The sequence below is a fragment of the Telopea speciosissima genome, chromosome 3 (genome assembly GCF_018873765.1).
Source record: "Telopea speciosissima isolate NSW1024214 ecotype Mountain lineage chromosome 3, Tspe_v1, whole genome shotgun sequence".
Classification (NCBI taxonomy): Eukaryota; Viridiplantae; Streptophyta; class Magnoliopsida; order Proteales; family Proteaceae; genus Telopea; species Telopea speciosissima.
In genome coordinates, this window is record NC_057918.1 from 56,024,630 (window position 1) to 56,048,791 (window position 24,162).

Here is a 24,162-nt window from a genome sequence, read left to right on the forward strand (position 1 = left end):
TGCTGAAGGTTTGGGACAGATCTGATGGTGGGATGATGGTTGCTTAGAAACTAAGCTATGATTCGAAGGTGGAAGTTGCAGGTTTAATGGAGGGCTAGGTTTGATAGATGGGAGGGAATTGGAGTAGGTTTAATGGAGGGGAATGTTGAACAGTATATGTAGGCAAGGGTTCGAGGATTAGAAGAAGAAGGTTAAAATAAAAATTGCAACTTCAAACTCACTGGATTGCAGAGAACAATGGCAGAAGCTTGAAACTAGAAGAAACCTCCCGAACTTCAAGATGCAAGGAGTCACTGGGGATTCCAGTCCTTCAATCCTTGATATGACTCACAAGGGGGGTGTTCTTGATATGACTCACAAGACTGGATCCCATAGGAGAGAATAGCAGCAACAAAGGCAGCAAGCATAAAGCCGAGTTTTTATTAATCAAAATTCGTCTTCAATGCTGGCCTCCCTTACAAACTTATATAGAAGACTCAAAATAGACTTAGACACTAAAAAGAAAAGGCCTAATCCTATCCCTAACCTATTAGCTAACTTAAACTGACTAGGAAATTGAAATAGACTCAAAATAGAGTCCTAATCCAGCCAAACTAAATAACTAAAAGAAAAACTAATAAAATCACTTAAATTGAACCATTGGTTGAACCGGTTCAATTTAAAACACCAAATAAAAAGCTAAGTATGGAAATAAAACTAAGTATGGGAGCTAATCCCGTATACAACCTATTTACCCATATTTTAGGCCCATAAAAGTGGCCTATTACATTAGAAACCCATGGGATCAAAGGCCCAACATGTATATAACCCAACCCTAGACTTATTCCCAATGAAACAAACCCTATTTGGTGGTGAATCTGCATCATAGTCGAGCTGCCGAAGAGTTATAGATTTAGGAGACTTTCTTTTGTTTTCCTTAAAAATATGTAATCAACCCCCTATCAATTAGAGTTGAATTGAAAAAGAAAAAAAAAAACTATTTAACATGTGCCAAGTAAAGGCTTCTCTCTTCTCTTTTTCTTCCAATTTACTGCTCAAGATTACTATTTATGGGTACTGTTCATAGTCCAAGACAGTAGCTTTCCCTTACACTTTCCATATTACTCTGCTATTTCTTACGAACCTAATCCATCCTACACTTATCCTACCACCTTTTTATTTTAGTTCAACCCTGAATTTTTAAACACTGGGCTATCCTACATCAATAAGCCAGAATAATCTTCTTTTTTCCTTTTATTAGATTATAGTTTTTGAAGATGTTTGTTTAGTCCACACATCCCTTCCTGGCCTACAAACCGTTGAAGACAGACTTCCCCTCTGGGTCCCACTGTAATTCTAACCCAGTTCACTATTATTCTGGGATTATTTTTGCATTATTTAAAATAGTTTCTCTTTCTTGATTTTAGCAGTCTCAAGTCTAATTTAGGAGCTTTGAGTTAGACTTCAAGATCATATTGGAACTGGGACAGGTTTCGTTATGTGAGACTATGTACAAGGCAATAATATTATAGTGAAAACCAATTCTGGAGGATTATTATGATCAACATTTCATGACTGATGGATAAAATTCTCCACAATAAATCTCTGGTGGCATTGAACTCAAATACCCTTTCGTTCTTCAAATTATCAACTTTCAAGGCCTCTAAATTCTGATTGCAGGAATTTTATTGCCATTGAAACCAACAGAGATATCTTCTGCTTCATGTTTCAATATTTTATTTTATATTTGTTCTTGAAACTTTATTGCCACAAACTTCCCATAGTTGTCAAGGCAGCTAGGTGAACCAAGGCGGTCAAGGGGGAAAAAAACCAGGGCTACACCAACAAGTCGCCTAGGCACCTTGACAACTATGCATAATCCTATTCAACTTGATCAACCATCCCTCAAAGCAAGTTTTTCCACACTCAATCTCGACTCAATTCATGAACCTGTAAAGTTATCATAGATCGCCCATCAGTTCCTTAATGAGTCCATCTTACCTCCACATGAAGAATCAGTTACCTATAACATATAATTTTTTACCATGCAAATTTCTGTAGTTACAACTAACACAAACCTTATAACGATGATACTGATCAACCGCAATATCTCCGTTGCTTCCATCTTTGATTTTCCCTGATAAGGTAAAAATAACATTTTCTTGAGTAAGTTTTACAAGAAAGAAGAAAGTGGAATTCATTAATTCAATTTGATCATATAAAGAGAAGAATCAGCATAATGGAAAGATCTTCATCGATGCAGCATACCTTCTGTATGCGCAAAAACATCCCAAATACTATCACCCCTGTTTCCCTCCTTACTTGCACCTTCAACCTAAAAAGTGACAACGACAGTGATTAGATTTTACTATATCGACAGTTTGTGGCATCACTAACTGTCCAACAATGAACTGTTTCTGCACCACACTTTTCTTTAAAACATGTCTGCAGGTTTTTAAAATGGAATGTGATTTATGAATAAATTCTGCCCAGTTAGATTCAATGTCAATGTTTTTTACTGCCTTATGACACAATTATATGCCAGCTCAGGGGATACTACTGCCTTTGTTAATTTCACAAGAAACCAACATAATGATTCCAACCAAAATATGAGCTCACATCAAGCTAGAGCTAGAAGTAACTCGAGAAAACAGAGAGACAGAAAAATAAAAGCTTCAAAAGCTAAGATGAGGACCCATTCTCAGATATTCTGCAAGGAAGGATCAAATGGCACATATAAATATTCAAAACATACTCTATATTTGGAACAAGAAAAGCAAGCTAATGCAGAACTAGAAGTAACTCAAGAAAACAAAGAGACAGAAGAATAAAAGCTTCGAAAGCTAAGATGAGGACCCATTCTTAGATATTCTGCAAGGAAGGATCAAATGGCACAAATAAATATTTAAAACATAGTCTATATTTGAACAAGAAAAGCAAGGTAATGTAGTTTCAGCGCAATGTTAGGGCCTGTTTGTTAGTACTTGGTTATGGGCTTTTTGTTTTAAATGTTTTTATTTGTAATGGGCTCAATTATGAGGCCCAAATTTTAGGTCTACAAAAGGTATACAGGATTAGTAGTTAAATTAAGTGTTTCAGTTAGATTAAATACTTAATAGCTAGATACAGTTCTGTTTTGAGTTTATTTACTTTAAGGTTCGAGGTCTCGCTGAGATCTCGTGAGATCTTGGTTTGTGTCTTGATTTCAACAACTATCGAGTCGAAACCATGCACAAGTTAGGAAATTTACAAGGTTTCAGCGGAAATTTCGGCATCTCGCTGAAATTTCGGTCCGAAATCTTGTATCGGACGAAACTGCAACATGCCACTTGATATAAAAGCAACATTTTGACGAGACTTGTTCGAAATTTCGACCAATCTCAGTCGGTTTCGGTTGTGTGAAGAAAACGCCCCCAAATGCTGATTTTTTTACCAAATCTTACGCAATCTTGCTAGGAACAAGTAAATTAGTTGCTCAATAACATTTTGACGAGACTTGGTCGAAATTTTGACCAATCTCGGTTGGTTTCGGCTGTGTGAAGAAAAGAAAACGCCCCCAAATGCTGATTTTTTTACCCAATCCTGCTTTGAACAAGTAATTTGTTGCTCAATAACAACATTTGGAAGAGATTTACTGCACAACAACATCATTTGGAGGGGATTTGAACTTGAAGGTTACATACTTCTCTCCAAAAGTATATTTTGCAAAAAAATATGAAGAATACTTGCTTGTTGTTCAAATTTTATATGTTGAACATGCTTACCCGATCTATCACTTGAGGGAATGAGATTGTATTTTTGTTTTTAAAATATTTTTTATTTTAATTATCTGAAAATAAAAATACTTTTTTTGCAAAAAGCTCTGAAAATAATACGGTTTATACTAACTGTTTGGAGGTAACCTATATATATGTTGGACACCGTTGGCCAATCTACGGCCTCACGGTGTTGTTTTTTCTTTTCAGTCATGAATTTAATTATGTAAATTTCTGTAATTTTCAATTATTTTAAATAATTACAAAAAATTTGAAAAAGTAAGGAAAATTTTATGTTTTACTTTGAAAATTCTTTAAAATTATTGAAAGCATATTTGTTGTATTTCAAATTGCGAATGATGATTCATGTCTCATTCCATTATTCTTTTTTCATAACTTATGATATTATTTTTTCTAAAAAATTATAAAAATTATTTTAATTAAGAAAAAAATAAAAAAGTTGGGGGAAAAAAAGGAAATAGCTATATGGTTATTTTAGAATTTGAGATGACGTTGAGTAGTTAATAATGCATGTTTTTTTTTATGTAACAGTGTAAAAAGGAGTAAGATTGCTACAATGGATGAAGCTAGACATGGAGATACAGCATACAATCATGGAGAGCGTATAGGAAATGACAAGAAAAAGTCAAGGTGCAAGTATTGTGATAAGGTATTAAATTCTGGAGGGACCCCTAAATTGTATGGTTCGAAAACTCGGTTTCGAACCTAGTTTCGGTCAGGCCAAAAAACCGAGTTAGACAAAGATCTCAGCGAGTTAGTGCACTTTTTTTTTTTTTTAAAACTCTTTTGATGGTTTCATTGGGTTTTTGACCTAGTTCGGCCATTAAACTTGGTATACAGCCTATTTTGGGCCATTTAAACACAATGGCACTATTAGATTTTGAAAAATCAAAGTCCAAATAGGAGTTTGACTTAGTGGAAAACAAAGACAGATACTTATGCCAGAAACCAGGACAGAAACTTATATATGCCTAATATTAATTAAGTAAATGTTTTTATATTTGTTATTACATTTACTTAAGATATTATTCATAACAAATGCCCCCCCCCCATTTGAATTCAATAAAAATAGTTAAAAAATCTAATTCCAAAAGGATAAAAAGTCAATCCTCCCCTGTTCAAGAACAAAAACTGGATTTTCAGTGATAGGTACAATTTTCAACTTCTAAATATTGGGGGTTTTCTCAAATCTAAAAATTCCATAAATCTTAATATGGTAAAACATTGCTAAAAACCAGAAGTGTGGTAAAATATTCATTTGTTTTTATGTCTAAAATAATATTTTCATTCAGAGTGATTTCCACAACTTTCGCACACACCAAATAAGGTTTGACCGAAACATAGCTCCTTCAATATAAAGACAATGCATCGGATCAGCTTCTTTCCCAGGAGGAACTTCAGCAACTTCGTCAATTGATGACTCGGCTTGACACCACTTCTTCATCAGCACCTTCTGCTGCTTCTATTACCTCCCTGCCAGGAACTTCCGCTTCTTCTGCTTCACCTTCATCCAAACCAGGTATTTAGTTTTGTGGCAACTGTACCTCAGTCATGTCCAACTCTTGGATCATTGAATCCGGTGCCACTAACCACATGATAGGTTCTTTTACTCAATTCTTTAAATATTTTTTATTATCTGGTAACAATAAAGTCTATGTCGTTGATGGTTCTCTTTCCTCTGTTTCTGGGAAGGGCACCATTAAGTGCACTCCTTTCTTGTGTTTTTTCTGTTCATGGAAAAAGATCCTGGTCGAAACCTTGCGAAACCGAGATGAGTTAAGGCGGGAGTTTAAAAAGTACAGGGTTTCGGTTGGTTTTGACCATATCTTGGTTTCTGGCTAGTTGAAACCCGAGTTTTAGAACCTTGCTTCTATCCTGCATGTTCCAAAATTCTCTGCTAATTTACTATCTATTAGTAGTCTTACTCGAGATTTGAACTGAAAAAGTAACTTTCTTTCGTACCCATTGTCTTTTTCAGGACTTGGAAACGGGTCATACGATTGGCAGTGTTAAAGTGGTTGGTAGTCTCTACATGCTTGATAGTCTCTCAGACTTCTCTCCATGAATCTTCGGCATCAGCTTTGGCCAAACTGCATAGGTGGCATCATCGTCTAGGCCACCATCCTCTAAGAGCTTTATCTACTTTATTTCCCAGTTTGGTTAAGAGTTGTAATCCAAACAATTTTTCTTGTGATGCTTGCATTTTGCCAAGCAAATTGGAGTTGTTTATCCCATTTCAATTAGTAGAAGTTTAATTCCATTTGGTTTAATTCATTCTAGTGTGTGGAGCCCTATCTGTTGTGTTTCTACATCTGGTTACCGATGCTTAGTCACCTTTATTAATTGCTTTAGTCGTACTACTTGGGTTTACCTCATGCACCAAAAGAGTGATGTTTTCTCCTGCTTCCAATTGTTTCACAAAATGGTTCAGACTCAGTTTGATGCTCAAGTAAAAAAATTTCGGTCAGACAATGGGAAGGAATACATGGACGACTCTCAGACCTACCTGTCTTCTCAGGGATAATACACCAGACCTCTTATGTGGATATTCCAACCCAAAATGGTCTAGCTGAACGAAAGAATCGTCACCTCTTGGAAGTGGCCAGATCTCTTATGTTCACAATGGTTGTTCCTCCTCGGTTTTGGGGTGATGTTGTGATTTCTACTGCCTATCTTATAAATCGGCTGCCGTCGCGGGTGCTAGCAGCTCGCTGCCTTTTTGATGTTCTATTGCGCTCTTCTTCATTTGTGGTACATCCTAAGGTATTTGTCTGTGTCGTGTTCGCTCACAATCATCATCATCTCCATGGGAAGTTTGATCCCAAGGGTCATCGCTGCATTTTGTTTAGGTTACTCTGCTACCCAGAAGGGGTATAAATACTATCACCCGCCTACACGAAAGTTCTTTGTCACCATGGATGTTATTTTTAGGATGATATCTCACAGAGAATTAAAGTGGGATGGTTGAAGTGGAGAGGTGCATCCGGAGAGCTATGTGATCGACATATTCCTTTAAAGCTTAAAGGAAAGTTCTATAGGACCGTCGTTCACCCGGCTATGATGTATGGGGCAAAATGTTGGGCAGTTAAGAAGTGTCATATTAAGATGGATGTGTGAAAAAAAAAAGGAAGGATAAACTAAGGAATGATTGTATCAAAGCTAACTTGGGAGTTTCTCCGATCAATGACAAGCTCTGAGAGAGTCGTCTGAGGTGGTTTGGTCATGTTCAATAGAGCCCGAAGGACGCCCGAGTAAGGAAGAGTGATATGATTACGATTGATAGAGCTAAAAGAGCGAGGGGCAGGCTAAAATGATCATAGGAGAAGTTGTGAGAAAGGACATGCATACTCTAGGTCTCGTGTCGTGTATGACCTCGGATAGAGCCTAGTGGAGGGCAAGGATCCATGTAGCAGGCCCTATTTAGCTAAGATTCTCCTAACTTGTTGGGTTGTGCCTCTTTTCTCTTTCAGTTTTCGTGTATTTTCCTTTGGTCATTTGTCATTTTTCATTTTTCACTTCTCATCTCATTTTTCATTCTTCTCTTTCACTTCGCAGTTTTTACCTACTTTGTTTGATTGGATCCATGTAGCCGACCCCATTAAGTTGGGATAAGGCTGAGATTTTGTTTGTTGTTGGATGTTATTTTTAGGAAGTCTGAGGCTTATTTCCCTAACCATGGACCTCTTCAGGGGGAGTCTGTAAGTGAAGAGGTGCCCCTCATTACGCCATTGAATGTGTATGCACATACAGTGGAAGACCCATCCATAGAACTTGAGGATGGTATAATAGGAGCAGCCTTTGATCCAGGGGGAGCAGGAGCAACCTTTGATTCAAGGGGAGCCTAACAAGCCTAACACCTTGAAGACTTTTCCTCAAGGAACTTGGCATCAAAGAACCACCACCACTGCTCCTACTCAATCAGCACTAATTGTTCCAAGTACTCCTTTTAGTTAGTCTACTTCTGATCCTAGCCTTGACTTACCAATTGCTACTCGTAAGCCCAAAAGAACCTGTACTCAACATCCCATCTCTAATGTTATTTCATATAATTCTCTTTCTCCCTCTTTCCATGCCTTTGTTTCCATTTTGTCCTTTGTTTCTATTCCAAACACCTAGCAGGAGACAATAGCTAATTCGAAGTGGAAAGAAGCAATGAATGAAGAAATGAGTGCCCAGGGAAAAAATAACACTTGGGAATTGGTAACACTTCCTCCAGGTTAGAAACCCGTAGGTTGTAAATGGGTTTTTGCTGTTAAACAGAAGGCTGATGGATCGGTAGAAAGATACAAGGCTAGGTTGGTCGCTAGAGGCTTTACCCAAACCTATGGGATTGATTATCAGGAAACGTTTGCCCCAATAGAAAAGATGAATATGCTTAGGGTAATTATTTCCTGTGCTGTCAACCAAGGATGGGATCTTCAACAACTTGATGTAAAAAATGCTTTTCTCCATGGGGGAGCTAGAAGAAGTATACATGGAGATTCATCCTGGTTTTTCTACCCCAGAGCATAGTTATCAAGGCGGGAAGGCGACTATAGCGTTTTAGAGGGTTAAAAATTAAGGCGACACCGCCCAAGGCGTCCAAGGCGACCAAGGAGTCTGGACGCCATGGCGTCGCCTTGGCGATGCCTTGATAACTATGCCCCAGAGACACAGGGAAAGGTGTGTCATCTGAAGAAAGCTTTAGATGGCCTAAAATGTCCCAGAGAGCATGGTTTGGTTGTTTCCATAGAGCATGGTGTCTATTGGGTACAAACAAAGCAATGTTGATCATACCTTGTTTATGAAGAAGATGGGCCAGCATATTATAGTATTGATTGTCTATGTGGATGACATAGTAATCACTGGGAGTGATGTTGAAGAAATAGGCAAAGTAAAAGCTCATTTGGGGACAGAATTTGAGGTTAAAGACCTAGAGAATCTTAGATACATTTTTGGGAACGAGGTTGCTCATTCAGCTCAAGGCTTCTCTCTTTCTCAAAGAAAGTATACACTTGATCTGTTGACTGACACTAGAATATTAGGATGTAAGCCTGCTCCTAATACACTATTGGAACCAAATACTCATTTAAAAAAAAAAGAATGGAGATCCAATCGATAAGGGCAGTTATCAAAGATTGGTTGGGCGTTTGATATACCTATCCCTTACCCGGCCAAATATAGTTTTTGCAGTGAGTGTAGTTGGTCAATATATGCATGATCCTTATTTTACTCATCTGGAGGCAGCATATAGAATCTTGAGGTATTTGAGGTCTTCTCTTGGAAAGGGCATACTTTATCTCATAATCATCTTCGAGTTGAAGCCTTCATTAATGTTGACTAGGCAAGGTGTCCAGATGACAAAAGATCTATATCAGACTATTGCACTTTTGTTGGAGATAACTTGGTCACTTGGCGAAGCAAGAAGCAAGTTGTTGTTGGTACTGAAGCAAAGTTTCGGGCTATGGCCCATGGAATATGCGAACTCCTCTGGCTTTAAGGTTTTCTTCAAGACTTGTGTTGCTGTTGATCTGTCTGTACGCCTTTATAATGACAGTAAATCAGCAATAAATATTGCACATAATCCAGTTCAACATGATCGCACCAAGCATGTTGAGATTGATCGTCACTTCATCAAGGAGAAGTTAGAACAAGGAGTCATTTGTGTTCCTTTCATCCAGTCTAGTGAGCAGTTAGCTAATTTTCTTACTAAGGGAATTAGTAGTAAGAGTTTTTGTTCTTTAGTTAGCAAGTTGGGCATAATTGATATTTATGTACCAACTTGAGGGAAAGGTTCTAAAAATTGGGTTTCGACCAGCCAGAAACTGAGATATGGTCGAAACTTGGTACTTTTTCCCAGCCAACTCGAGACTGAGGTTTCAAGGCCCAGAAATGGTTTTTTGGGTCTGATTTTGCCTATTTTTGACATTCTAAACGCAATGCATGAACTATTTTCGCCAAAAAAAAAAACTCAAAAAGGTACTCGTGGTTCTTGACCCAAGTTTACTAATGTACACACAGTGTACTGAGAATCATAGTTGTCCAGTCAGACACTTATTTATGCCAAATGAAGTAAATGTTTTTATATTGGTATTTCATTTACTTAAAATATTATTCATAAATAAGCAAATACCCCCTATTTGAATCCAATAAAAATAGTTAAAAAATCAATTCCAAAAGGATAAAAAGCAAACCCCCAGTTCAAGAACAAAAACTGGATTTTCGCCGGTAGGTGCAATTTTCAACTTTTAAATGCTGGGGTTTTTATCAAATATAAAATTCCATAAATCTTAATATGGTAAAACATTGCTAAAAACCAAAAGTGCGGTAAAATATTCATTTGTTTTGATGTCTAAAAAAATATTTTCATTCAGAGCGATTTTGACAGCATTCGCGCACACCAAATTAAGTTTGACCGGTACATAACTCCTTCAATATAAATCAGATTTAAGCAATCTTGGTTTATCACCTTAGTTAAGATTCTTCCCTTCTTGTGTTCGATTTGTTATCCTTAATATACTACTCTGTTAACCATTGTTCCTACAGGTTTTATTTTCTGTTTTCTCGTATCCCTACGATTTTCTGGGTTAACCTAATATAGGAGTAACTTTGTCTTAATGCTTCTCTTAATCTAACCATTGGATGAGCTTCAAATTCTAATATAATCTTCCCTTCCCTCTTCACTACAATCAATCAAAATTTAGTAGTAATCGGATTAGTAGATTGGGAGTTATGGGCTATTCTTTGACTTACTAATTCTGTCTTTTATCAGTTTCTATCTTCTGACGATGTTTGTTTCTTTTAATCCAACCATTGGTTGACCTTGATATTTTATGCACCTAGCCTACCCATTAGGACCTCCATTCAGTCAAAGTTCCAGCCCCATCGGGTATAGGGATTGAGAGATCTATTCTGTCCAAGTTTCTGCCATATACTATTAGTATTGTTTCACTGTGATTCTGGCTTTCTCTAGTAGGTTTTCTGGTGTTGTATTTTCAGCCAAGCAAACCTCATCGAACTCCCTTTATCTCAGATCTGATCATTGGATCTGCTTGCATCTTAGATCCATACTGTGGATATTCAGATTGCATTACAAGAATTAACTTGGAAGAACACAGATAGAAGAATTACAACTCCTTCCCACCAAATTCAAATTTGTTTACACTAAATCAAGAGATGGTTAGGAAGAACAGAAAACTTATACAACGGAACACATTAGATTTCAAGTAAGGAATAATTGCATGAAAGAGAAATTAATACCAAATTGTTCTCAGAAAATTTCGAAACAGGGGAAGAATGAACTGATCTATGCCCCCTTTCAAATGTTAAAGGACAATCAAAGATCTCTGAGAACAGCTTCTCCAAAACTAACTTCAACCTATATCCGTGGAACTAATGATAAGAGAAGTTCAAGGTAAGTGTAGAAACGGTAAGATAAAAAGCTTACGAACGATAAGTGCAAAGAAATTTGTTCTCGAACACAAAATGCTCTAACCTTTGACTATATGTGATAACAACAAACAATCTTTGGAACGGGGTACTATAAGAACGCCGAGGATTTAAAGCCTGAAAAAAGAAGTTATCAATGAATCCAGTGGCAGTAAGCACTACAAGATCACTTGGAAAACTATCAATCTCCTGCAGATCAAAGAGCTTCAAATACGACCAGTGTAGATTTCAAACAGAGCTCTAAAAAATCGGTAACATAGAAGATCTCGAATCAGAGCTTCAACATTTGAAGATCACTTCGTGAAGTACCTAACTATCATAGAACAAAACAAAGCTCCGAAAACGAAAAAAGTATATTTCAACTAATATTTACGTAAATAGAGTTCTGAAAAATGGGGAAAAATTAGAGCATAATCATTCAAAGATCACACGGAGAAGTATCAAGAACTCATATAACAAAATCGAGCTCTGAGTTATCAATAACACCGGAGAATATTATATGAGAGCACTGTAAATATCAAAATTTACAGAAATGAGATCGAAAAACGGAGCAATCAATCTATACCTGATAAGCCGAAGTGGCGACTCCGAAGACGAAGTTGGAAGGAAAGTCCTTTCGAGAAACTTCTTCGGAGATCTCTTCCACAGAGTTCATCCTCGCCATTGACGAAATGCGTGTGTGTGTGTGTCTGTGAGTGAGAAAGAGAGAATACTTCTCAGTTGTTCTGTTGTGGCTATTTAATTGGGATATGCGAGAGAGAGACGCTCTTGTTGCGACATTGCAAAGGTCTTCAGTCACATCACATGAGAAAGAAAGGCATTTTGGAGGTGCTTGAAGTTTTTTATGTTTTATTATGAGATAGTGATTGCATATTTGGTAATTTGGGGTCGTGCAGATACCAGACCAATTTTTCCTTCCTTCAAGTGCTTTATTGCCGTAAACGGATGTAAGGAATCGAAGGGTCGGAGTCATGATTCTCTGGAGCGCTATTGCAGAGAGAGAGAAAAGCACGGTTGGAGCCTTGGACAAAAAACCTGAGATTATGATTATATCGATGGTGTTTACACCCATTTTTGGTCTATATTGACCGATGTTTGTGGGATGGTTAGCCAAGTCAGGATGTTTCGATCAAGGAGACCGATGTTTAGTGAGCATTGTAATTTGTAAGTAGTTTTAAAGATGAGCAACCAGAGATAGTTATAACTGCTTGAGGAATAAGGTTGCAGTTAAGAAACTACCTTTGGAGGGAAGAATCAGGGAATGTATATAAAAAGGAGAAGATTGAACTTTCGAAGGGGATCAACAAAAAAATGCAGACTCAACACACAAAATGTGTACTTTATCAATCTTAATTTTCTATTGTTTAATCTGTTGTTTAGCTTTCCTTCTCCTGACTTCAACGCAGAAGTTGATCTGTCGAGTTTTACTTTGTAATTTTCCTAGAGTTATCCAATAAAGCTAGTGTCCAATTCTAGACTTTTGTTTGTTTACTTTCTTTTGATTCAATTACTTTTACTGCAAACCCTTTTCACGTAAAGGTCCTTGGAGTGATCAAGGCGCGAGTGAAGATTACTCTCGTTTGATAAAAGTCAGATTAAGTTCTTTTGGGCTTTCAAAGTCTCTGGCACGTCTGCAACTTTGAGATTGCCAAGTTGAAAAAGAGGTAAATTGTAATACCCCGAATCCTAGAATTGTCGATTTAATAATTGATTGTTGTTGAATTCACAAAATGACTGGATTGGATGGAAAGGGATCGATTCTAATGTATGATGTTGCTAGATTATGGTAAGATTTTCATGTAATTATGATTTTACTTGTTTTATGATGATTTTTGGGCATATGTATGATTGATGGTCCTATATGGATTTATGTTATTTTATAATCTATGATTCTATGTTATAGACTATTATGTGATTTTATACACTGGTTGTATTTTTATACATTATGGTTAATGATGAAAAAATATGTATTTGGGTGACCTAGGTATATGTTATATATTTTTGGATTCACTTATGTTATCTCTTGATGGTTGAATTTTGTTGGTGCATGGTTGTGTATCTCTTGATTTTTTAGAGCTTATATTGTTCAATAAATGGATTGATGTAAGGCCAAATGTGAAGGCTTTAAGGCCAAATATAGAATTTTTGTTAGTCAAAATGTATCTCTTCCTTTCCTCTTCTTTTTCTTATTCTTTTTGTCCCAGCTTCAGAACCGATATATTGGCTGAAGCATTTCATGTTCCAGTTGTTCTCTTCAATGATTTATTCTTTGATTCTTCAAGGGCACCCTATCCTTTTGCCTTCTCTCTCTCCCATTACAATGGGAAGCTAATATGTTTTTCTTGTGTTATTATTTCTATTTTTTTTTTCTCTCTTTCTATTTTTTGGGTTTGAAAATTTTCTCTGTATTGCTTCCTGCAAATCATTTCCTCTTTTATGTCCTATTTCCCATCTTATTGCGTAATTTTTTTGCTGAGTTCTGCTTCTAACTTATGAAATTTTTAAGAAACTCACCACCAGATAGGTATGGTAGTTGTTCATGTGTCCATGATGAAGGCAATATATACAACAGCTATGAAATTGCAATGCTAGATTAGGAAGGATATTGCAGCACCCTTATCAGTGAATCAACCATTTTTAAAGAATAGAAAGATCCAAATTATAGAAAATTTGTCAGCAGTTTATGTTGTGATTTTGATCACTCATTCATATTAAAAGATCTCATATAGATTGTGGAACACAATGAATAAATAATGAATAAAAGATTCATACCTTTATGGTTGATAACTAAAGTTGATCCCCGTAGCTTTTAGAGCTTCCCAAATAGCCTTCCATAGCCTTTCACTTTCAACTTCTGTGAGCGGGAAAAAATAAATAATGACAAGTGACGGTTGTGGGGACCTTGGGTTGAATATAATATTCACCTGACCCTAATCACACTCCCATAATTTGTTAGGTCAGAAATACCCCTGACCTAAACTTGAAGTGGGTATCCTTTATTATGGACCCAATAAGCAATGTATATTAATGAAGCCCAAAACCCAATAATCTCCCACTTGGGCAAAATTAATACACATATCTTTAATTGGAATTGGCCAGAGTCCCAATCTTTCACTCAAATTGCTTTGATTTAATTAATAATCATTTGTGTCGAACAACAGCAGAAGATATGCCTCAACATACGGCATGCAACTTTTTGTCATCACAACCACAAATGACCTATTAACGCAAACCACTTTGAGTATATGTATAAACAAGGAAACTGGAGCATAACGAGTGATCACCAAGTAAATGCTCTTTCCTTGTAGGTCCTCTACCTTGAAAATCCTCACAAGTAGTATACTTTGACATTAACTCATACTTGGGCAAAACCACCATGAACTTGAGTTAATGCCATACTTCAACTCACCGCCCATGGCTAACTACCATTTTAGAATCTTTGGCTAAATACCATCTATGGCTAACCGTCATTTCAAAAATTTTAGCTAGATACCACCATTTAGCAAGACATGTCATATAAGAATAAATAATGAAACCATAACCAGTAAATGTATTAAGATGGCAAAAGAATACAAAACCACTGGTCAAAATAAAGAGCTCAAATAATAGTCCAAAAAGGGAAAACAGACTCCCACTAAACAAACATATCAAAAGACTCTATAAGTCTCATGCTGGTAACATGACCTCTGGAAACTCCCAATGAAAGGGCCTTAGTGAGAGGATCAGCCACCATCTTCTCGGTTGAGATGTGTACAACATCAACCTCTCCCTCAGTTACTTTCTCTCTGACTAGAAGATACTTTATCTCAATATGCTTTGAACTGTTTGACTTCTTGTTGTTCTTTGAGAAGATGACTGCAGAGTTGTTGTCACACCATAGCCTCAAGCGTTTAGAGATAGTGTCAACAACCTTCAATTCTGCAATAAAATTTCTCAACCATACTGCCTGCTTGGTTGCCTCAAAAGTGCCACAAACTTTGCTTACATGGTGGATGAAGCTAAAATCATCTGCTTGACACTTTTCCATGAAACAGCTCCTCCACCCATCAAGAAGACATAACCTAAAGTTGACTTCATGTCATCAGTATATCCACTGAAATATGAATCTGAGTATCCAATCACTTCAAGCTTGCCATCTCTTCTGTAGACTAGCCTGAAGTCCCTAGTCCTCAGTAAGTAACGCATCACCTTCTTAGCTGCAGTCCAGTGAGGCAAACCTGCATCAGACTGAAATCTTCCAAGGACACTGACTACAAAAGCAATATTAGGGTGAGTGCACACCTGTGCATACATCAAGCTTCTCATAGCAGAAGCATAAGGCTTGTCCTTCATAGAGTCTCTCTCAAGGTTATTCTTCGGACACTACTGCTTGTTCCACTTATCCCCTTTGCTGATGGGTGCATCATTCCCGAAGCATTGGGACATGTTGAACCTCTTCAAGATTCTATCAATATAAGCCCTCTGTGATAAACCAAGAAGACCTCGCTTTCTATCATGACTTATCTCAATGCCAAGTACATAGGTGCTTTCACCTATGTCCTTCATCTAAAAATTACTAGACAGAAACTGCTTGGTCTCCTGGAGTAGACCAAGATCACTACTGGCTAGCAGAATATCATCTACATAAAATACCAAGAAGATAAACCTGCCCCTAGCAGTCTTCAGGTAAATACAATTGTCAATTGCATTCTCAACAAAACCATATGAAGTCACTATCTGATCGAAATTCAAGTACCACTGTCTTGAAGCCTGTTTCAGTCCATATAGTGATTTCTTCAGCTTGCAAACTTGATGCTCCTTCCCTTTCTCCTCAAAACTCTCGGGCTGACGCATGTAAACTTGTTCAGCCAGATCACCATTCAAAAATGTTATCTTCACATCCATCTAATGCAGTTCAAGGTCAAAGTATGCTACAATGGCCATGATGATTCTGAATGAGTCTTTCGAAGACACTAGAGAAAAGGTCTCCTTATAATTTATACCTTCTCTCTGTGTGAAACCCTTCGCTACAAGTCTGGCCTTATAGCGCTCTATCTTTCCCTGTGAATCAGTCTTGGTCTTGAAGACCCATTTTGATGCTATGGCTTTGTAATCCTGTGGAATATCTACCAACTCCCAAACACCATTGTTCTGCATGGATTGTAACTCTTCCTTCATAGCTTTTATCCATTTGTCAAAATCTCTGCTATTGATCGCTTGTAGGAAGGTAATGAGATCTTCCTCCTTACTTATGTTAAACTCACATTCATTCAGATATGTGACATAATCTGAGTGAATGGTAGACTTCCGAGTCCTAGTAGATCTCCTCAGAGGCTCAGGGTCTATAACGGTAACCGTGTTAGCTAGTAACGGATCATTGAACACAGGCAACAACTGCAGTGATCATAATAATAGGATCTGTGGGCACATCCATATCAACATCCATGTGAGAATCATCATCTGCAATCAGAAAGGGCTCGCTCGACTCTAGTGCTACTGTAGATGTTCCAATCCTTCCTTCATCAAAACTCAAATTTCGGGGCACAGATTGATCTCCTTCTGACTCAAGGAACTTGGCATGGGTAGTCTCTACTATTCTATTCCCTGAACCTGAGAAATAGAATCTGTAGCCCTTAGACCTTTCTGGGTACCCCACAAAATAGCAGCTCACAATTTTTGGGTCCCAAACTTTCTGCTGAGGATTGAAAAGTTTGGCTTCTGCAGGGCATCCCCAGACTCCTAGATGTCTAAGGTTGGGCTTCCTACTAGTCCATAGTTCATAAGGAGTTTTACTTACAGACTTACTTGACACTCTGTTAAGAATGTAAGCAGCAGTTTTGAGTGCCTCTCCCCATAAAGACTCTGGAAGACTGGTGTTACTGACCATAGTTCGGACCATGTCCTTTAGAGTACGATTCCTCCTCTCTGCTACACCATTTTGTTGAGGTGTACCTATCATGGACTATGGAGTTATCCCTTGTTCTTGTAGATATTTGGCAAAAGGCCAAAGTTGCTGTCCTGTATCATCTGCTCTTCCATAGTATTCTCCACCCCTATCAGACCTGATAGATTTATTTTTTCTAGAATGGAAGAATTCTACTTCAGCCTTGAATATCATAAAAGCATTCAACGCATTCGACTTCTTAGCAAGCAAGAAGATATAATTGTATCGAGAACAGCCATCTATGAAGGTGATGAAATAACGCTGGCCTCCAAGTGCAAGAGTCAGAAAAGGTCCACATATGTCTGTGTGGATGAGGTCTAGGGCCTCACTGTGGTGGAATGCATCCTTCTTCATAGAAGAAGTCATCTTCCCCTTTATGCAGTCAATACATGTTTCCATGTCCTGGAAATCCATGTCAAGTACCTTCTCCTTGATCAACTTTTCCATTCTCTTCCTAGAGATATGGTCCAACCTTCTATGCAAGAGTACAGGAGACTTCTCATCCACTAATTGGCGTTTAGTGCCAACATTCATAACCCAAGAGGAGGCACAATTCAATCTATACAAACCATCAGAAGAATAACCAGAACCAACAACAACATAATTCAAAACCAATGTGAAGCCATCTCTATTGAAATTAACAGAATATCCATCTGAAACTAATCTGAAAACTAAAATTAAGTTCTTCCTCATAGAGGGAATAAAGACAACATCCTTCAACTCAACAAAACTTCTGAACTATCTGATTTCAAAAGTGTAAAACCCTAAATTTTGCCTAAGGGCATTTTTATCTTTTCACCTGTTTCAGGGCTAGGGCAAGTTGGAGTGTGAGAAATTTGGGCTGGTTGGGAGTTGCACATACATAATCTTGGTAAGTAGTGAACCCTAGTGTGCCTTTTTATTTTGAATTACATTATTATTTTGCCTAATATGTAATTAGGGCAAATTAGGATAAATATTTGATTTTGTATGCTTATAGAATAAATAGTAACCTAGCCTTGTGGTTTGATATTTAATTCAAATGAATAGAGGTCTAAGGTTCCATTCTTGAGAGGTAGAATTAAATTTTTTTTTTTTAATTTTTATTGGGCTTAAAAGGGGGGCTTCCACGATTCTAGCTTGGGAGTTTTTTCTAAATTAGAAAGACAGAAACGTGAGAGAGAGGTTTCCTTGCTTGTGTGTGGATAAGAACTGCCCAAAGAGAGAAAAGGGGGAATTTATATAAATCTAGGATTTTGTGTCACTAGAATAAAATATTAAAAAAAGGAAGTAGACCTTCTTTGATTAAATTAGAAAATAGAAGTTACTATAATTAGGGATTCTTATTATGGACTATTTCTTTATTAAAAGATCTAATTAAGTAAAAAATTCTAATCACTTTTATCCTATTGGTTAAGTGTCACCATAGTAAAATTTCAAGGATAATTGCACTAAATAGGATTATTCTTATAGATAAAATTTAATTTAACTTAAATAGCGTCCTAGTGGTTGAGTGATGTGGTGATAGGATTGGGAGTGTTTAAGACCTTTGGATTAGAATTTCTTGGGCTAGAAGCAAGGGAGAGAGAGAGAGAGTCCAAGTTGGAAGAAAATAAGTCATTGTGACCAGACTAAAAGGAAGTCACGATTCTACTCATTCTCCTATTCCCTCATTCCTTCATTCAAAAAAAATAAATCGTTCAAGAAGAGAGAAGCGCTGGAAAATTCGAAGAAGGGAGGAAGAGAAAGAGAAGGAAGAAGAAGAGAAGAGAAGAAGAATGAAGGAGAAGAGGGGGATTCGGACTGTGCAGGACCAGTCACTTGACGAAAAATTTAGACCCAATTTGGAGTCGAATTGAGAAAATTCTATTGCACAATAAAGCGTAGCCTTGTCTCTTAACTTCGCAACCCAACTTGAATCACCCTAATCGGAGATCAGAGCAGAGAGATATCGCGGATTTATTGAAGGTAGGTTTTTTTGTCAAAAATCTGTGTTTCCCAAATCCGAATTTAAACAATACCTTGAAGTTGATTTCATCATTACCTTACTCCTTAAACTCCATTAAAGCTTCTCAACCCTAAAAGAGGAAGATCATCACCATTAGAGCACTTAGCAAGCTTGGGATTCCAACAATTTTTGGTATTTTTGTCTAATCGGATTTTCTTGAAGAGGTGAGTACTGTGCATGATTTTACTTGATATTTTATATATGTCAAACCAGAATTTTATTTTCATGTCTCTTGTTTAGTTAATTATTTCATGCTCATATCAGATTTTTATATTGCTTAATTGATGCATACACTTGAGTGTTTGAGAAGAGTATTTTATTCTTCACTATTTAATTCAAAATAGGTGCTGCTGAAATTTTCTTTAAAAGTATACATGCATAAGATAAAATGAATACATGATTGTGATGGTCTGACGAAGTGCTTTGAATAGTGCTTCCTAATTGATAAATTCATACGTTTTGTTGCGCATAAAAATATTCTGTTTTATTATTTTGATTTAAAGGTTGTAGTTATGCTCCAAGAGAATTGGAGAATTTGCTTACCGTTTGATTGGAGATTATTGTTTGATCTTCACGATTATAAGTGCATGTCTTGGATACTTATTGGTGCATTAAAAATTCTGTTTTCACATAAAATTCTATTTTTATATGTTTAGTTCATTTTACCGTTAGTACATCATAGGGTGGAGTGGATGTGTAGCTAACCTTTATTTCAAAAATTGTTTGTATGGTATATGATATTTTTATTGATTTGCTTTGCTTACCTGCATGGGTTTACATGTGGGGACAAGGTAAGACAACTTTCCTTATTGGAACATTGTGCTTCCATACCATAGTATTCGAGTTTAAGAAGCGTGCTGGTAAAATCTTCGGAGGCATTGTGGAGCTACTGTTACTATAGGTCACTGGTAGTGTCAATCATTTCTGTTTGACTGACTGGGATGGTAGAATGATGTAGTTCATGGCTGTTGAATGTGTTGCTATCACAAAGGCCATAATCAGTGCATGATTACGATCGCTCTACTAGTCGATTTTACATGAGAGACATAATTATTTTCTTCTGCCTTCACTTTCAGCATTTATTTATTTATTGTCTTTATTGCTATTTTGATGAGCATTACCATCTTGGCTTATCTGTTTGATGATACACTATGATCATGGTGATGTACATTTTTCTGATAGGATACTAGATATCTTACATTATATGTGTCTCTTTTGGACTTGTTTGTATGATCATTTTTTTACATCTGTGAAATCATGTATTGTACTTGCTAAGCTTTTTCTGAAGCTTACCTTCACCACATTTCAGATATGACGGAGTTTAGAGATGACTATGCATATGAGGGCGTTGAGGACTTTACTCATGATGAGGAGGATGAACCTTTATATTAGCTATCTTTGGCTTTAGACTTTGGATTAAGACTTTTATGTTAAGACTTAAGTTATTCTTGAGGTTTTATATAATTTAGAATTAGACTTTTAATTATGGTTTAAATTTTCAATGATGTAATTTTCATTTTAGCAACTTTAAAATATTTAATATTAATGGAACATCTTTAGTTTAACCATTTTACTTTAATGTATCTGTCTTCGGTTTTGCTCTGGTTCGCAACCTTTAACTTGAGATCCTGTGGACCATAAATGTCCCTAAACCACTAGGGTGGTTTTGGGGGCATTACAAAAAGTAATCTAACAGTTGCTATAGCTTTCACTTGCACTTCCGCTCCATTCCTCACGAACACTGTCACCTCACACTTGCTTGGTACCCTCTTGCTTGTGAACCCCTGCAAGGAATAAGTCACATGAATGGATGACCCAAAATCCAACCACCAAGAGTCTCCTGGTGCATCTATTAGAGAAGATTCATAACAGACCAGAGATGTATTCTTACCAGTGTCCTTTTTTTTATCTAGATAAGCCTTCCTCTTGAAGCAGTCCTTCTTCATGTGCTCTTTCTTCTTACACCAAAAGCATTCAACACTGTTCGAATCCTTATGCCTTGTGTTCTCTCTGTTGTCCTGTTCATTGTGGTTCCTTCCAGTTCGGTAGGGTGTGTACCTGCCCTTCTTGGAAAACCTTCTGTTATTTCTGTGAGGTCCTCCAGATGAAGACCCCTTGCCCTGTATGAGATTGACACTCTCAATTCTGTCCCTATTCATTCTTGCCTCTTCCTACCCAACTATGGTAATCAACTCATCCATACTCCACTTATCTTTCAAAGCATTGTAGGTGCCATGAAGATGCTTATACTGCCCTGGAAGTGAATTCAGTGCAATGGTCACTAGGAAGTCATCATCAAAATTTATTTCTAGCTCCCTAATTTTGTTTTCCAAGGAAACTAGACCCAGAAGGTGTTCCCTGGTGCTACCATTTCCATCAAACTTGGCAGTTGTTAGCTTACTCATCAAATCAATTGACTGAGCCTTCTTTGAAGATTCAAACTTGACTCTAATTGCCTCCAAGTACTATGTTGCAGTCGCCTTCATGGTAATGTTATATTTCATAGTCTCAGGGATAGCATGCTTTATGACTTTCAGGCATTTCCTAGTGGCAGTGTCCCACTTCTTAAGGTCAGTCTTCTCAGTCTGAGTACTACTGAGGCTTGGGTTCTCTCAAACAAAGATCTAGGTCTCTTAGGCATAAATAGACTTCTGAATCCTCATGCCAACTTCTATAGTTCTCACCAGAAAGCTTGGGAATGCCCAACAAACCATGGCTTAGAGACATCTGTCATAAGGATATAATAAAATCATACATCCATCACAAGAAAGTAAATATATTAAATCAGGTATTTTTATACCTATAACCCATGTTAGTGTATAAACTAATGAACTAGCCTGTAAAACAAGAGTATCAATCAAAACTACATCTCTAACCTTTGGATTTTTTAAATGCACTAGTCCTCTCAACACCTTGCAATTATTATGGGACAACACCAACCTTTGGAGAAATTGTCACCTTTGGGTAAACAATTATTCCTAGGTTAATCTCTCCCTCTGTGTGTGTGTGTGTATTTTGTTTTAGTCTTTGATGATGCTACATTTGGGTGAGCATCACCTTTCTTTGCTGCCATTACAGAAAACCTTGAGTTATGGATATTACGATAAAATCAGGTTTTACCACTTTGGTGAGTTCCAATTAACCTTATTATAATACCTAATAACCCATGATGCAGCTATGAGATATTTTCATTCATAAATATGAACAAACCAATTCATAAAACCTCTCACACACAATAATTTAATAAAATAGTGCTACTGTTCTGCATTACATCATGTTATATCATCACAAGCATTTATCTCATGATCATTGGGAATAAAAAATACATAAACACATATTTCAATCATTGAAAAACACACAAACATGCTCACTGTGGGTCCCAAAAGTGACATTTGAAGCAAGTGTTATATACTAGTGTGTAGAGCATAAAAAAATAGATGCAGCAAAAAAAACCGGGACCCCAAACTCGATCCCACGCCCCCTCACCCGACCTTAGAAGGCGGCGAGTGTGAGATCACTCTTGGTTTGGGTTGGGTCTGGTCAAACTGAGCTGTTTGGCCCGGTTCAGCCAACTTGGTCTGGATCGAATAGGTTAAACCCCAGTCGGGTCGCCCAAACGATCCAGGTTCGAGTCGATCGGGACGGGTTGGTTTAACCCGAATACAAACAGTCGGGTTTGACTGAGTCAAACCAATTTGCTTCACCGGGTTGACTTGGGAACCCTACCGAGTCAACCCGGAGATGAATTGTCCATCGCAATAAAAAATCATTTTTTTAAAAATCCAAAGCCAGGCGCGTGAGATGCACACGCTTTTTTTGACGACACGTGAAGCGGTTTCTGGCAAATCAACTTATATGCCCGTGACCACCCTAACCTCCTCTACAACCTCATATAAAAACTTTTTATTTTTGGTGGCCTTACACCAACAGTGACCGTACATGGTTGATCCAAAATCAAAAAAACCCAAGAAAATTGATTTTGTTAAAGAACATTGATTCCAGATCCATATGGGTTGGCTCTGATACCACTTGTTGTGATTTTGACCACTCATTCATTTTAAAAGATCCCATATAGATTGTGGAACACAATGAAAAAATAATGAATAAAAGATTCATACCTTTTTGGCTGATAACTGAAGTCGATCCCCATAGCTTTTAGAGCTTCCCAATAACCTTCCACAACCTTTCACTTTCAACTCCCGTGAGCAGGAAAAGATACAGAATGACAAGTGACGGCTGTGGGGACCTTGGGTTGAATATATAATATTCACCTGATCCTAATCACACTCTCACAATGTGTTAGGTCAGAAATACCCCTGACTTAAACTTGGAGTGGGTATTCTTTATTATGGGCCTAATAAGTAATGTGTATTAATGAAGCCCAAAACCCAACAGTTTAACCATTTGTGTGGAAAATTTGTGTCATGGCTTTTTTCTGTTGAAGAAAACCGTAAGAACTTTATATTCATTGAATTATTTAGTACTTTTTATGGGTAATTGAGTTAATTAGTTCTCTGTTGGAAGGGTTATCTTTAGCAAATTTTGGTAAACTTGGTCTAATGACATTTCTATTAGATGGGTGTTTCACTTGGTCTTCATTCTTCCATGGTTTTACTTTATTCATTTACCTATGGATTTTGTTTGTTTTAAGATATGCTTATGAGGAAATTTTTATTTTGCAACTCTTATGAAGAACTGATCCCAAACATAATGGCAGAAAACAGATCCAACAATCCATGTTGAGTGAGTTTTGCTGGTCTAGCTAGCCCCTTAATCCTGTTAGTGGTGGTGATTAATTGGTTATAGATTAGCTATATTTTTGCTAAGCCTATTCTATTGTCATTTCTTATGCACTGAGACATATCTTCTGTATTTATGTTTATTTGCTTTTTGTTGGTTTTTGTGTTTATGTGACTTCTTGGTATTATTAAATTCAATCCTGGATTCAATTTCATGATGTTGGTTGGTTAATTTGTGACAATATGACTATTTCCTACTAATCTTGGGCTTTGATGTGTATCATTGTCTGTTGGTTTTATGATGTTGTGTACGACATGGCCAAGATGAGT

At 37.0% G+C, this 24,162-nt stretch overlaps 1 protein-coding gene across 1 annotated transcript in view; it reads right to left on the reverse strand.

The window, feature by feature from the left end:
* LOC122655318 (beta-glucosidase 42) overlaps positions 1–11,900 on the reverse strand; it is a 92,049-nt gene extending 80,149 nt beyond the window's left edge. Inside the window, exons 1-3 of the mRNA XM_043849523.1 lie at positions 11,749–11,900; positions 2,248–2,314; positions 2,058–2,116 (exon numbers count right to left, since the gene is read on the reverse strand). Coding sequence (XP_043705458.1) covers positions 2,058–2,116; positions 2,248–2,314; positions 11,749–11,847 — 225 coding nt within the window. The 5' untranslated portion in view covers positions 11,848–11,900. The remainder of the gene's footprint in view (positions 1–2,057; positions 2,117–2,247; positions 2,315–11,748) is intronic.
* Positions 11,901–24,162: the final 12,262 nt, after the last annotated feature.